The sequence below is a fragment of the Chionomys nivalis genome, chromosome 20 (genome assembly GCF_950005125.1).
Source record: "Chionomys nivalis chromosome 20, mChiNiv1.1, whole genome shotgun sequence".
Lineage (NCBI taxonomy): Eukaryota > Metazoa > Chordata > Mammalia > Rodentia > Cricetidae > Chionomys > Chionomys nivalis.
Genome location: NC_080105.1, coordinates 12,241,497 through 12,256,847, shown reverse-complemented (window position 1 = coordinate 12,256,847; position 15,351 = coordinate 12,241,497). Strand labels below are relative to the sequence as shown.

Genomic DNA, 15,351 nt, shown 5'->3' with positions numbered 1-15,351 from the left:
GCCTTCACTCACACCAGAGAGTAGCTGATAACCCCACAAGCTTTGTGCCCCATTGCCCTGGCATGTCTTTCACATAGGAAGCTGTTGTAGACCCAAGAGTTTATATAGTTTGATATTTAAGTTTCTCGTTTGCTAGTGTGCAGAGTACTGTCCTGTACCAAAGATGCTAGCATGTAGGGATGAAGGCTCCAGGCACACACCAGCTCAACTTCTGCATGTTCAGAGAGCTATGTAGGTGTTGTCTTCAGCAGCAAGGCCTTGCCACCAGTTTGTGACAAGTAGCCAGCCTATTGTCTTGGTGACAGCCTGGATGGTTTGGGGGCTCCCACGATATTCCTTTGGTTTAACTGGCCAGAATTTAGGTCTGAAAAAAGAATTACTTTTTCCAGCTATGCTTGGTGATTTGTTCTAGCACTATGCTTTGCAGAATCTCCATTGGCTGTGATTTGAAAATAATCTTTTTACCATGTTCCTACAGAGAATGAAATGCCCTAGGTACTCCTGATCTTACATTCCACTTTTTCAGAGCCCTGCCCATGCTCAGAAGCTCTTGGCTGCCCAGCTGATACCGCACTCAGCCTCTGCCCCATTCCCCCCTGCTCTGGGAATCTGTCTTTGTATGCACTACCCTTGCAGTCCCTGGCTCTCAGATGCAGCTTCCCTCTTCCATTACCAGGCGACTTCAGTGGTCTCTTCAAAGATAATTTGACCCTGATACAAGCAACTTAATTACAAAAGGATCCCTCTTGTGCTCTTGAGCTAGGATTTTGAGAGCTACCAACTACATTCTTCTACTGAACTCCACTGACTTTTTAGTACTGTGAACTTAATGAAAAGAAATTTTAAAAAATCAGCTAAATCTTTCAAGATTTGTAATTGGATAAAATAAGCTGGTTTTTTGAAATCAAGGTAACTAAATCATGTAGCTGGCTAACCTTGGCCTATATGTGGGTTCCACGCATAAACGATAATGAGATCCACTGTTGCCCAGTAGAGCGTTTCTTGTCACGTACACACCAACTCCACCAGTGCACCCCGGGATAAAGGTCTGCTGAGCGCCTATAAAGATGAGTCCCTGCAGCCCTCCTACCACAGTTTTAAATCCAGTCCCTTCGGGCATGCAGTTTAGAACGGGAAATAGGCTGTGATTCAATCTGCTCCAGATGCGGGACAGCAAATGAAGGCAGTCTTCTGCTGAGCCAGGGCCTCTCTCTCGTTCAGTCATCAATGATGTGAGTTTCGTCCCCACCAGCCAGCTCCTGCCTGTTCCTGATGATTCCGAACCTCATTTGCTGGCCTTTGAGAATCTCACTTTTGTCTGGGGAGCCCAGGCTCAAGTCAGAACTGAAGGCGACGTGTGTAACGTTGGTTTACCCAGTCAGAACTGAAGGTCACACACACGCAGCATTGGTTTACCCAGTCAGAATGACGGTGACATTTGCAGGGCTATTGACTGCCCGTTCTTCCTAGACGTTCCTTCTAAGGAAAATACACTTAAGCAGGGATTTTCTAATTGCTTTAAGGAAAGGCAAATATGAACAGCAAACTTTGTATGAAGAAAACTGAGTGGAAGGGAAGAGAAGGAGCCTTTGCATGTGGCAGGGGAAAAGAAGGCAATGATGACAGGGAATGAGCAGGGCCCCCAGCTAAACGAACAAACCTGAAGTTCTGCATGAAGTGCCGGAACTTGTCCACCCTCCTCGCCAGGGGCACGATAACGTTGATAAGCGTGTTGGCCATGTTCAGCTTCTCCTTTTTCACTTTCATGATGGGGCCAAAGGGCCGAAACAGGACAAGGCGCTGGAATTCATGGGTGTGGTCCCCTTTGAAGGTGAGCTCATACAAAGTGCCCTTATCCCTTTCTGTTCGGTATATCCCTGCAAAGCAAAATGAGCAAAGACGGTCTCAGAAAGTGAGTTCTGGCTATTCAGTATTGTTCTATAACCAAGATCTACCACAAATGTCTTCAAAATTAATACTGGATTTCCACATTCCGTGATTAGAAAACTGGAACCATAATTAATATTTAAAAAACATATCTGTCTCAAAATCAATTATGAAACACTCATAAAGCCACAGGGAATGCTTGTAATATTAGATACAAAACTATTTATATATTTAGAATCACTGAAGAAAGATGATTAGGAAGGCAGAATAAGGCCAATATAAGGTAGATTAGGGTGTGCTCTTTACTGCTGTTGTATACTGATAGAGGAAGGTCATTGGTTAATTAATAAAGAAACTGCTTGGCCCTCATAGGTTAGAACATAGGTGGGTGGAGTAAACAGAACAGAATGCTGGGAGGAAGAGGAAGTGAGCTAAGATGCCAATGCAACTGCTCCCCAGGGCAAACGCGATGAAGCTCTGACCCAGGCTAGAATCTTCCTGGTAAGCACACCTCAAGGTGCTACACATATTAATAGAAATGGGCCAGGCAGTGTTTAAAAGAATACAGTTTGTGTGTTGCTATTTTGGGGCATAAGCTAGCCAGACGGCCAGGAGCCGGGCGGCAGGAACGCAGCCCGCAGCTCCCTCAACAGTATACATTTTATGCTAGCATTATTATGTGAACACTATAGTTTATTTAATTTAAAACTATATATTAAAATTACCTCTTTGAAATCATATCTATTTCTGATGAAACAACTATGGCAATTTGTGGGGCATCATGGAAGAAAATAGGCTGTAAACACATGCCCCTCCCACCCTAAACTCCCAGAAGCATCAATATGATGATCAAAGTATCCAGTGTGATGGCAGCCAGCACACATCATCTTTAGTCTCCCACCTCCTGCCTCTAAGCAGTGTGATTGAAAAACTCAGGCCAGAAGCCTATATTAACATTTGGGCCCCATGGTAGTACTGAGGAAAACAATGTCATTTTTCCAACCCTCATTTACCTCACAGAAGGAACAACACCCTAGTGGCAGAATCCAGAGGCTGATGCAGGAAGATTACAAGTTGATGGTTTGCCTGGGCCACAGAGTGAGTTCAAGGCCAACCTTCATTACTTAGTGGGTCGCTGACATGGCTCAGAGATAGAGTACTCGCTCAGCACGTACCAGGCCCTGGGTTCAACCTCCAGCACCACCACCACAAAAACTGGCGTGCTTACAAGTAGGTTCCCACAGGGCTGGGTGCACAGGAAAGTGTACATTTATGCTGCCCTCATCTTTACCCTCCCTTCGCTGTCAGTGCTGGTGGAACGTAGCATGTTAGGAAGGAAGAGAAACAGGAAGTTCACGTGCCTTCAATCTGTATTGAGTCTAATGCCACTGAGTGTCATCTGTCAGGTTGAAGACGCAGCCTGACCATCTCACTCATCTCTCAGGAGGATGCTTCCACCTGATAGAACTGCCACATAGAAAGACCAATCAATTCCCTAGGTCCAATTTCTTCCCTGGGATTACCGGCAGGGTGGGTGTTTTTCTTAAAAGTAGACAAAAGTTAGTAACATTCAACAAATTCAGAGAGAAGCTTTTATTTTTGATTTTTGCCCTATTCCCCATTCCGCATCTCCATCTTATTCCTCAGCCCCATGTTTGCTGAAAATGTCCCTCCTCATCTCTGCTTAGCTACAGAAAAGGATCTGGGGGGAAATCCTGGCTGACGGTGAGTGACTGCTCTTGAGAGCATCTCTTCTTCCACTCTCCTGCTTTGTTTCTTTTATGGGAAACACGCATCTCCTCTACACACTGCCAAGTTCTGTTTTTTTTTTTTATTTTGACTTTCAGGAACTTTTTCATCCTAGAGCTCTGGTGTTGTAGCCTCTTTGATTTCATGCGAAGTTTAGATCTCCCTGGGGTGCAGAGAAGAGTCATGTGCAGTGAGTTTTCAGTGTGGCCTTATTTCCCGCAGTCATCCAATGGGCACAGTGCACCAGCAGTGAGCAAGGGTGGCTGAAGGAACTGGTTCTCCTCTGAAGCCCTTGCTGCTTCCTGGGGTATCACAATGGGACATACTGCTCTGCTACCCCCAATGTCAGGGATGCCAGGAGAATGGCTGAGCTCCTGTTCGGAAAGAACTCAGTATCCTTCTGCAACCAGTCAAAGAAGAGAGGAGGTTTATTTCTTTGGGGGTCTAAGGACTCCCTTTGAAAACATCAAATAGTACCTCAAAGTCTGTTGATTCTTTTGGGCACTTAGTCCCAAGTGAGGAGACAGGCAGTTGTTTAGTCTACAACCTCTTCATCCAGTCCAAATGAGGCCCCGTTGAGCCACACGGGTGTCCAGTTGTCACAGAGCTATATCCTTGAGGTTGGTGGCTGAGCCTTGACAAATGCTTTAGTTACTTGGTGTCAGCCGTATAGATTCCCCACCCAGCCATAGACCTGGGAAAGGCTGTGTTCAGTTTAACTTGCAGATAAAAGCACACAGGTGAGTAGCAGTCCCGGAATCTAGAATACTGCTTGCAAGAGGAACTGAGTTTGATCACCAGAACTCATATAAAAAAGACACGGGTGCTCGCCCATGCTTAGATCTCCATCTATCTTATCACCATCACTATAAACCTGATTTTAGACCCCTTAACTACATCTATTTTAAAAATGGCTTATTTAAAATCTTCTCCAAACTGGTCTCCACCACCCTGGGTTCACACTTGCTACCCAACCACTGTCACCAAGCACACACCCTTGCTTAACTGCATGCGAAGGCACTGCCCTCTACCCTGTCAGGTCAGAGGACAGCACCTAATGGAGTACTGTGCTCTGTGGAATCTTCAGTAATCAAATCACAAAGGATCAGACAGGCACACTCAGAGACAGAGGTGTTTTTAGCATGACACATAGCCAACACAGGGAAAAGCCACACAAACCCTTTCTTATACAGCCTGGGCATTCCTAATTGGAAAACTCAAAATGTGACACTCACGTCTAAACAATGCTCCTAAGTTTTGCATTTTAAATCATTTTAGGTTTAATATTTTCTGATCTCGTTAGTAAAATGTCTTCAAATATTCCAAGATCTAAAATCCTTTATAATTTGAAACATGTCTGGTGTCAATCATTCCAGATATAAGATGTACTACTTGTCGGCTGTCATAACATAGTCATTTTATTATTATGCAAACTAAGTATAAAAACAAGACCTTTGTGGCTCTAGCTTGGATCCTGATTAGACATACCTCTGGGACCTGCAGTCCATTCCTTACTTTGAGTTTGGTGTTTCAGCTCTCTGTGCAAACAGACTAACTCATTTTTTTTTCTTACTCAGGATCCAGCTCTGTAATCAACAGCTAAGGGGGTGCAGCCTGTGAAGGAAGGAAACAGCTCCGTAGTTGCTGTCTGCGTGCTTGCTCCCCTCCCTCTGCCCCTTTCTTCCAATATGGGAATGAAACCCATGACTCACTGATGCAGAGTAAGTGGGATTCTACCATCCAGTCACACTCCCAGCCCTGCTGCAAAGCCTGTTCCTTACTAAGCCAAGGACCACCTGGCTAACTGGTTCTTTCCCATCTCTATGTGTTTTGGTCACCATGGAGATCAAGATGACAAAAGAGAAGTGATGTACCACTTCCAGCTGTCACTCCACATGAGTGCACTTAAGATGACCATTGTTGAGTGGCTGGCTGAGTCCATGTAGAACTCCTCAAAGCTCTCACCAGCGAACACCTTCTTTATTCAAGAATCCCACTCACTCTCTCTGGATTCATCCCCACCTTTCCAGTGTTCCTACTTGGAACCCAGGTTTCTTACCTAGAACCCAGGATTCTCACCTAGAACCAGATCTCTAACCTAAATAGCTGGCTGTAATCAATGTCCTGGCCTCCAGGTCTCGATTCCCACCACATGCATCCTTTGGTCCTTAAGCTGCTTTCGGTACCGTTTTGTCCTTGCCTCGCCAGGTTCCCAGGCTTCAAGACCCTCCTAATCTGGTACCAATCTGTTGTTATAACTGAACATTTTGTCACTGTCGCAGGTGCAGTCTGGGCTGCAGTCAAGCTGATTTAGATTGAAGGCATGTAGCCACTTGTCTGCATGGAGAATCTAGAAGGAACCCTTGTGCATTCTCAGTGGGGAAGTAAAATGGTACAGCTGCTGTAGAAAAACCTTGGAAATCTCTCAAAGAGTTAAATATATGTGCACAGCCATATGGTTTAGAACAGCTACGAGAGACAATCCACATCTCCATTGAGAGATGGCTAAACAAAATGCGGTATATGCACACAATGGAATAGCATTCAGTAGGAGAAGGGAATGTAATTTGACTCATCCTACAAGAGTAGATTTTGAGGCACTGTGTTCAGTGAAGGATGCTAGTCACACAGTATGTGATGTCACTGCTACAAGGCACCCAGACAGTCAAAATAAGAAGCAGAGAGTAGAATTAGGGTGACCAGGAGTCAGGTGGGGGAGAAATGAGTTGTTACTGGTTCACAGATAAGCTTGTGGTTTTTCTTTGTTTTTTTGTACGGCTAAGAATTGAACTCAGGGCCCTGAATATCCTAAGAAAGCAAACTGACACAGAGCTACAATCATAACTCCAAGGTTTTTACTTGTGAAGATAAAATTATTCTGGAGAGGGATGGTGGTGATGACTATTAAATTATGTGACTATTCTTAGCATCACTGAACTAAATAAATAAAAGTTGTTCTTGATCGTTAATGCTGTGTGAGTTTTCCACCACACTGCTCTCCTCTGAGAAGATCTTCCACTTTCTCACAGGCACCCAAGTTCCAATTGTTTCTCCCTCCTGGTCTTTCTAATCTCACCTGCCTCCCTGGGGGAATTTTTCTGCCACATTCTCAATCTAAAGTGATCCCTCATCTTCCAGACAATTTTTTTTTTCTCACAGTCCTTAAACATTTCTTTACTAAACCACTTTCTTGGTACTCGGTAATGAAAAAGGATGTGGAAATCATCTGGTCCAGACATATGAGCAGACAGAGACCCCGAGAGGCCGTCGCTTATCTCAAGGACCCATTTGTTACTGGTTCCCTGGTCCCCCTGGAGTCACTTGGCACACAACAGTGACAAATGGACTAGAGGAATCCGGGGCATGGGGAGCTGCTGCCTAAAGGGCAGAATACGGAGAAGCAGAGAAGCCTGCTGCCCTTGGCGTTTATGCTCACAGGTGATCCTTGCGCTCAGCTTTCTCTTCACTTCACATGTAATTCTGACAGTTACTGAAGAAGCTGCACCCCAGCCCTTGAAACACGAAGGCAGTGAATGTTGAAAAGCATGGGTTTTGTGGGGGACACGATTTTCCAATAAATAAAGAAGACTATAGTCATCCCTCAGTATCTACAAAGACGTTCTAGGATCCCACAGGGTACCAACCTATGAAGAGGAGTCTCAAATCCCTTATATTTAATAGCACAAAATTTACATATAACCTGTATGCTTTAAGTAATTTTGGTTCTTTGTAATCCCTCAAAGAGCAGCCTTTATGTAAATATTTGTTTCCCCTCTTGTTTAGGGACTAATGACGTGCATGACAAGGTCTGCACATGCCCAGTACAGCTGCGATCATTTTTTGAGTAGTTTCAACCCAAGGTTGGTTCGATGCAAAGGTGCTGAGCCTGTGGGTACAGAGAGCTGACGTCAGGGGAGGAAGATCAGTAACAGGCAGGAGAAAACAGATTCTGGTGAACTGTCAACAGAGCGCTGCAGTTTAAAAATTACATATTACAAAATCCCTTGGTGTAAACTACCTCTAAAGACTGTTCACCGGCTTCTCGCCGACTCTAGAGCGACTCTGGAGGAGCACGCGCTACCCAAACTGCACAGGAAGAAAATCAGCCAAGTTCAGAGGAGGATTTTCTCGAAAACGATGCTATTCCCCCGTTTGCTATCTGCTACTGCAGCTATCTAGGCAATCCCCTTAAATGGCATGTCATTGCTAGACCTCTTAAAAGTCACCTTTGTAAATTGGTCATGTCACAGATTTAATTAGGCAAATCTGATATCTAGTTCTTCCTCTACCCAGATTTTCTGGGAACCCCACTTAACTAAAATTATTTCCTGCTTCCTCAGAAGCACTAACAACTGTTTTTCTTCTACCACTATAAACCTGCTTGGATTAGAAAATAAGGAGACAACAAAGGTGCATTTAAGATTCCAGTGATTTCAGCCGGGCGTGGTGGCGCACGCCAATAATCCCAGCACTTGGGAGGCAGAGGCAGGCGGATCTCTGTGAGTTCGAGACCAGCCTGGTCTACAAGAGCTAGTTCCAGGACAGGCTCCAAAACCACAGAGAAACCCTGTCTCGAAAAACAAAAAACAATAAACAAAAAAAAAAAAAAAAGATTCCAGTGATTTCGATGTAAGGCATCAAGTTTTCCTTCTGACTGCCAGTCTGGGGAAAGTGGGACTCACTGACCCCACATTGTAAGAGAGGCTGCTAAGCAAGAACAAGGTCAAGATTCAGAGGGTGGCATTCTAAAGGATCTGAGTTCAGTTCACAATTTCCACAACAGATAGCTCCCGACCATCTCTAACACCAGCTCCAGATACCCTCTTCTGGCCTCCACAATCACCTGCGCACATGTACTACACACACACACACACACACACAGAGAGAGAGAGAGAGAGAGAGAGAGAGAGAGAATAAAACTTTTTTGATAGAAGAATCATGATTCTGAGTGTATATATTAGAGAAGAAAGCACAAGGCTAAACAAAACAGATAAACTATATGGTAGGCACATCACAGAACCAACCTGAGCAGTCAGACGGTAGACAGAAATGCATCCCCACCTGATGGAGCTATTAGAGGCAGTGAGTGGGTGTTTCCTGAGACCCCAATCAGAGGGAACACTGAGGAAAACAGCAGCATACAGGAAGACACTGAAAACAGCAAAACAAACACCAGCCAGCGTCCTCAGGGTAGACATGCTTGACAGAGCTGAGCAAGGACAGAGCGCAGAAGTGCATAGGTGTGGGAGAGACGTGGGAAAGGAGTCTGGGACTCACGGAAAGCCATGCCACACATACACATACCCACTTGGTCATACCCACAGGCATTGCTTTATTCTAGGCCACAGAGAAGTCTCTTTACTGTTTGAACAGGTCTTAGGACAATGACCTGACACAGGCGGATGAGATCAGGAATCAGCAGGAAGGAACTACCCAAGAACAACAGGAAATGGTAAAGGTCCTACCCACATTGGTGGCCACAGATAAGATAAGGGAAGGAAGAGTCTGGCTGGTGACTGGGGCACTGGGGGAGAGCGGGGTGGACATGTATCATAATTGCAGCTCCAGAGAACACAGTTACTCACTGGACATATTGACTTTAGCATCTGAGTAAGTAGGCTGAAGTCACTAGGGAGACTTTTACAGAGCCGTTGGTTTGCATTTTCCCATACTATAAATGAAACCTTTGGCTATGGGTAAGACAATCTAGAAAGAGTCATCAGACAAAGAAGTGAGTGCTGACTATGTTCAGAGTACTCTTCCTAACATCCACGATATGGAAGCAACCTCAGCATCCTTTGGTCTTAAAGAGGAAAATATGATGTCATTTGTGACAACGTGGATGGAGTCAAAATTCTGCTGAGAAAAATCAACCAAATACTAAAAGACAAATGTTGAATTCTCAGTTACAGTTGTAATCTAAAACAATAAACAGAAAAGGAAGCAGAGAGAATGGTGAGTGCCGTGGTGTGGAGGGGGAGGCAGGGACGAGAAAAGGAAGATGGAGGCTTAAAAGTACCAAGACTCGGCCCAGAGAAGTTTAGTTTGTATGGTGATCATGAGCAACAATACTGTGCATTCCACATTAGTTAAAATGGGTTTTATTTTTAATTCTTACCACGCACACACACCAATGAGGTACTTGTATGTCAATCATCTTTGTTAAAGCTATAGCGTCTACAAAGATCAAAGTATTACACTACATACCATAAATATACACAATTACTGCTAGTCACTTAAAATAGCTATATGGAAGGATAGACAGACAGATAGGCAGACCAAGAACCAGGATACAGATGTAGGGACGCTCACCTTCAGACACAGTCTACGTGGATCAACACGAAAGGACTGAGAAGTCTCAGTGACCAAGGGACTCAGGGACGGAAGACAGCAATGTCAGAGAACCAGTGTCAAGTAGGAAATACTATTTCAAGATCTGGTAAAAGGAAAACCAAAACAGCCCAGGGAATGGGGCAGATATCTCGTTAGTGATCGCACCAGTAGTGGCGTCAGTCAGGCTGGGGTCCATCTGAAAGCCGATGGGCGTTAACATAGTGACGGAGAGATGAATGCTTTCCTTCCATTTTCCACTGTCAAGTTTATTCTTCCCTGAGAACCTTTGCCCTTTCTTTGGTGTCTGAGGTCTTCCCCAGGGGCTAACCTGGCTGGATTCTTTCTATAACACAGGCCTCAAGTCAGCAGCAGCTTCTCCAGCCAGGCCTCTATTTCATCCTCTGCAGCCTCCAGGTCCCCACCCCAGCCACTGCACCATTGTTCAAGCCCCTTCACTGCAGGCCCTCTCTGCTCCTGCTCACCACTGCTCCCCGACTGGGCCAGCACTTTAAAAAGTGGAGCTGTTTCCAACACGTGGGTCAGAGTAGATGGGGAATGTCTTTGACCAGAAAGGGATACGTACATTTGGACAGAAGGTAGAGGGACTTACAAAAAGACAGATGGAGAAACAATTTCTTACGCTGAAGGAGAGGAAGAACGAGTAGGTAAGGAGAACACGTGGATAGAGAGGACCTGAGAGCTGGGCAGACCCACAGCCCAGAAAAGGACTCGGTAAAGACATGGAATTTATAGACCCCCAAACAGGTCAGAAATGGGAGAACAAGGTTCAGCATTTGAAGCAACAAAGTAAGGAATTAAAGGTGGGATACTGGGCTTAAGACAGGTGCTTCTAGGGGTTGGGATGGTGATAGTATGGATTGGAGAGGAAACAGGAAACATGCAGGGAAGGCATTCCAAACTATCACACTGACATGCCCAGGCTGGGGGACCAGAAGACTGCGGTGATGTCAGGTGGGACTTCAGGGGTCCTCCCTCCCTCCCTCCCTCCCTCCCTCCCTCCCTTCCTCCCTCCCTCCTTCCCTTTTCTCTCCCTTCTTCCCTCCTCTCTCCTTCCCTCCCTCCTTCCCTCCTCTCTCCTTCCCTCCCTCCTTCCCTCCTCTCTCCCTTCTTTCCTCCTCTCTCCTTCCCTCCTCTCTCCCTTCTTTCCTCCTCCCTCCCTCCTTCCCTCCCTTCTTTCATTTCTCCTCCTTCTTTTTCTTTTTCTAATGTGTGATGAATGCATGTGACATTCAGGTAAAGTACCCATGAAGAGACCAGAAAACAAGACAGAGAGTGACACACGCTGGCATCCTGCTCTGGTCTCTTCATGGGTGCTGGGCGTTCAGACCCCGGTCTTTCTGCTTGCAATGCATATGCTCTTTCCCATCGAGCTATCTCCCCAGCGCCTTCAGGGCTTGTTTTCCAGTAGCAAAAGAGCATCTGGCAGAGAAAGCACTAAGACAGTGCCTCACTGTTTAGGGTCGAGCTCCATAAGGCTGGGACAGAGGGCCCAGAGTCTTACACTACCGAGAAAGTGGTTGGAGGAACACAGTCTGGGCTGCAGAAGGAGCAGCGAAGTCTAAGAAGGGCCTTCTTAAAGAACAAGAAAGACTTAAAATGTACATGCAGAAAGAACCAACAGTAAGAAAGTGACCAAAGACAGAAATCCTAACAGAGGAATAGAGGAAGAATCAACTTGAAGATGTTAAGATTGTTGAGATTTTTAATTTTAACCTGCTCCAGGAGAGACAAGGCCTGACGAAGTAGTCACACTGGGAACTGGGTATTTCTATCTCAGCACTTAAGTTTTCCAGACGCAGATAACAAAGCAAGCTGCCCAAAGCCTTAAGAACACCTGTTTTGGTCTCTAATTCTCCTCCTTTTGGAATTTCAGTTTCTTAGGAAGAAGTAGAAGTTCTTTCTCTGGCTTTATTTTAAGAAACCAGTGACTAGAAGTTATGGATGTGCACCTAAGCAAACCAAAGTTGAAGAAGTCAAGAGGTGAGGGGCAAGGCGAAGCAAGTGGAAAGCATTTTGGAGATTCCAGATAAAAGAATCGTGGCAGAGAAGCCAGAGCTGCCATTAGCGAGGTTCACTTCCCAACAGCCGCCAAGACTTTCTCTCAAAACAGAGCACAACCATCTCCTCAGAATGCTATGGAAAAGCAGGAGACTTAAGACAGAAGCAGGCAGAAGTGGGAGTTAAAGGATCATGGCCCAAGGGATGTGTGGCCAAGCTGCTGTCTGTGGCCCACCTCTGACTTTGCTACACACTTCTGTCTGCCTGACTTGCCACCAAAATAGCAGGAGGATGTCTTAACTGAGATCAGATTTACTCTGATTTAGGTCTGGCTTTCCAACCATGTTCACAAATAATCTCTTGACTTTTAAGTAGTTTTCAAATAGATATGCTTTTTCTTGTTACAGGTGGGTAAATAGAGGTTTTTGAAACATTTAAATAAGTAACTTAGTCAAGGCTATACATGATGTGTTCACATATGGGTGGACATATGACTGTAAATTCAAGAGTCACGCCATGGTTCAGCTCTTCTAAGTAGATCAGCTTTTCCATAAAATGATGATTTTTAATTCCCTTCTGTTCTTTCTCATTGAAACTGGCTTTTAAGAATAGAGAAAGTTATGATGCTTCAAAAAGCTAACCAACTCCCTAACGTGCATCAGAAAGTCAGTCTTAAAACTGGCCCATGAAAAGAAAGGTAATATATTATTGATTCCTTGAAATCAACATTTATTTATTAATAGCAATATTTCATTTTTCCAGGAGATACTGTGAAGAACAAATCGACGTGTGTAAAATATGCATACCTGGTGGATAAGCAGCGCTCAGCAATGTCAGCACTGGCAGAGTAGGTGTCATTGCTGTCATTGTGTCATTCAAGTTTGTGCTATTAGCCATGGAGCATCTGATTGCCTTCAGTCACATAGGCATCTGATTGCCTTCAGTCACATAGGCCAAGACATCAGACACAGCACGTCTGCTCCTGTGCTGGCATTAAACGGTCTTGAAGGTAGAACTCAATTATTGTTTTTTTTTAAAGTTGCCAAAGTAGACCTAGATAATTTTCCGATTATTTATTGATATTTATTTTTACTTTTGTTGATTCTTTGTGGATTTCACATCACGCGTTCCCATCCCTCTTATCTCCCCATGCCCTGGCATCTGCTCTCTGTCCTTGCCAATCTCCCCTCAAACACAAAACCAAACTTAAAAGAACAACCAAACAACAAACAAAACAAAGAGACAAAGCAAAACAAAACAAAATGCAACCCTTCCTTCTCCCCTCCACCCCCCCCAAAAAGAAGAATCTTGTTATGGAAGCTGTAGTGTGGTCCACTGAGGCACACAGTTTACCCTTTAGTCTGTCCATCCTTACTAGCAAGTGTCCATGCCAGGAGTCATTGGTCTGGCTCAAGGCCTCTGGTTTCTGCTATGCCACTGATAAAGGGCTTTCACTGGGGCTCCTCTTGGATACCCTGCTGTTGCCCCATGTCATGGAGATCCTACTGTTTAGGATCTGTAGATTCATCCCCTTCACATGCTCCAGCAGTACATAGATTCGGTGGTTTGGGGTGGGCCGACTCACAGCCCTGGTTTTGGGGCTGGGTGGTAGCTGGGTTGGTCAGCTCACTGGCTTTCCCTCATCATCACTGCCTAGATGAGCCCTCCAGCACTGCTTTGACTAGCTTCTTCAATACAACCCACAACAAGGCACCCAGCCAGTTCTGCTCTTAGGCCCTGAGATATGGGTCTCCAGGTCTCCTCAGTCATATGACCAGGGTCAGCAAGATACAGGCCCCTCCCCCATTTGTTCCAGGGGGCATATGAAGCAGGGTGCAGGGTCAGCTCTCCTGCTCTCAAGCCCTCAGGACTGGCTCCCCGGCATCCCCAATAACAGGGTCAACTCTAGTGTGCTGCCCAGGTGGGGTGCACAACCCTTGCTCCTGTGTGCTGCAGCTGGTGTAGGGCAGGGTCAGTTCTCTCACTGTTGTGGCTGCCTCAGCATGGGGCAGAGGGGAGGGGGCATCTTTCCCTCAGTCATGCTACCTCATGGCAGACAAGAGGTTGGGGCCAGCTATGTTACTCTCACCCGCTTCCCTGACAACAGAATCAGAGGGGAAGCGCTTTAGTCAGTGAGGGTAAGAGGGTAAGAGCCAGCTCTCCCACTCAGTGACCTCAGGGCTAGCTATCTTACCTGCCACAGGTGTTATCGGGTGGGGGCAGGGTGTCTTGTTTCCCCTGTTATTGCAGTTAAGATTTTTCTGTTATTTTAAAGAGTTTTGTAATATGTATTCAACTGTGTGATATTTGAGTCAATGTAAAATTGCAACAATATTACAGAAATATATTTAAAGAGTTTGCGAAATCCATTTTTAATTCATAATGTTAACTGAAAATGTTGAATTATTGGTTCCAATGCCTTTCATCTTACCACTTTAATCATTCATACCGGTTAGAAAATCTCATATTCCATGATGCCTGAATGTTTGCTCACAATCACTAATATAATTAGAATAGATTATTTCCCTCTGCCAGATACACTGTGTCTTCTGGCCCTTCCAGACAAATTCTGAGATTGGTTAATATTCAAGTCAGAGAGTCTCAGCTCAGTCCTGGCTTTCATACTTTGTACCTTAACCAATAGCCCAGGATTTCTGCTTCCTGGTTTTAAGAATTGGATTCCTTTGAACCCTCAAAGTATCAACACCATCAACATCAACAGCTTTGTACTTCAAGGAACATCACAAGTGACATCGTTTATGTTTGATGGGGCGATTTAATTAGCAAGTGGTAGGAATTCATCTAGCTTCACAAATAAGTTGTAAGATTGACTCCACTAGTCACGACGGAGAGAATGTATGTATTTTTGAGCCTACAAATAGGCTGCAACACACACACATACACACACATGCACACACACGCACATACACACACGCACGCACACACATGCACACACACACACACACACACACACACACTGGCTCTATCTTGGGCTTCTGAAACCTCAAAGCCCACTCACTCCCAGTGATGCACTTTCTCCTACAAGGCCACACCTCCTCCAACAGGGAAACATCTCCTAATCCTTCCCAAACAGTTATGCTGACCAAGGACCAAGCATTCAAACAGATGAGCCTATGTGGGTCATTCAAACCAACACAGAGTGTGACTCCATCTTTTGTGAAACACCATCTTAATTTCAAACTGATAACACTCGAGTCTTTGGGGCTAGAAAATAACAAAGAATAACTCGTCATTATCACACACAACAGTAATGGTCCAACCCAGAGGAATTTATAAGCAAGTACAAGTAGATCAAGTCTTTATTGGTTTCTACGTGTCACAAATGAGCAGAGAAAATGATGC

The 15,351-nt window shown here is 45.0% G+C and overlaps 1 protein-coding gene across 4 annotated transcripts in view; it reads right to left on the bottom strand.

Annotated features, from left to right (window-relative positions):
• The window catches only part of Csgalnact1 (chondroitin sulfate N-acetylgalactosaminyltransferase 1), a 322,039-nt gene that overhangs the window by 40,297 nt on the left and 266,391 nt on the right, over window positions 1–15,351 (bottom strand). For all 4 annotated transcript variants that reach the window (XM_057752646.1, XM_057752651.1, XM_057752647.1 and 1 more), the window contains one exon: window positions 1,661–1,877. In XM_057752646.1, coding sequence (XP_057608629.1) covers window positions 1,661–1,877 — 217 coding nt within the window. The remainder of the gene's footprint in view (window positions 1–1,660; window positions 1,878–15,351) is intronic.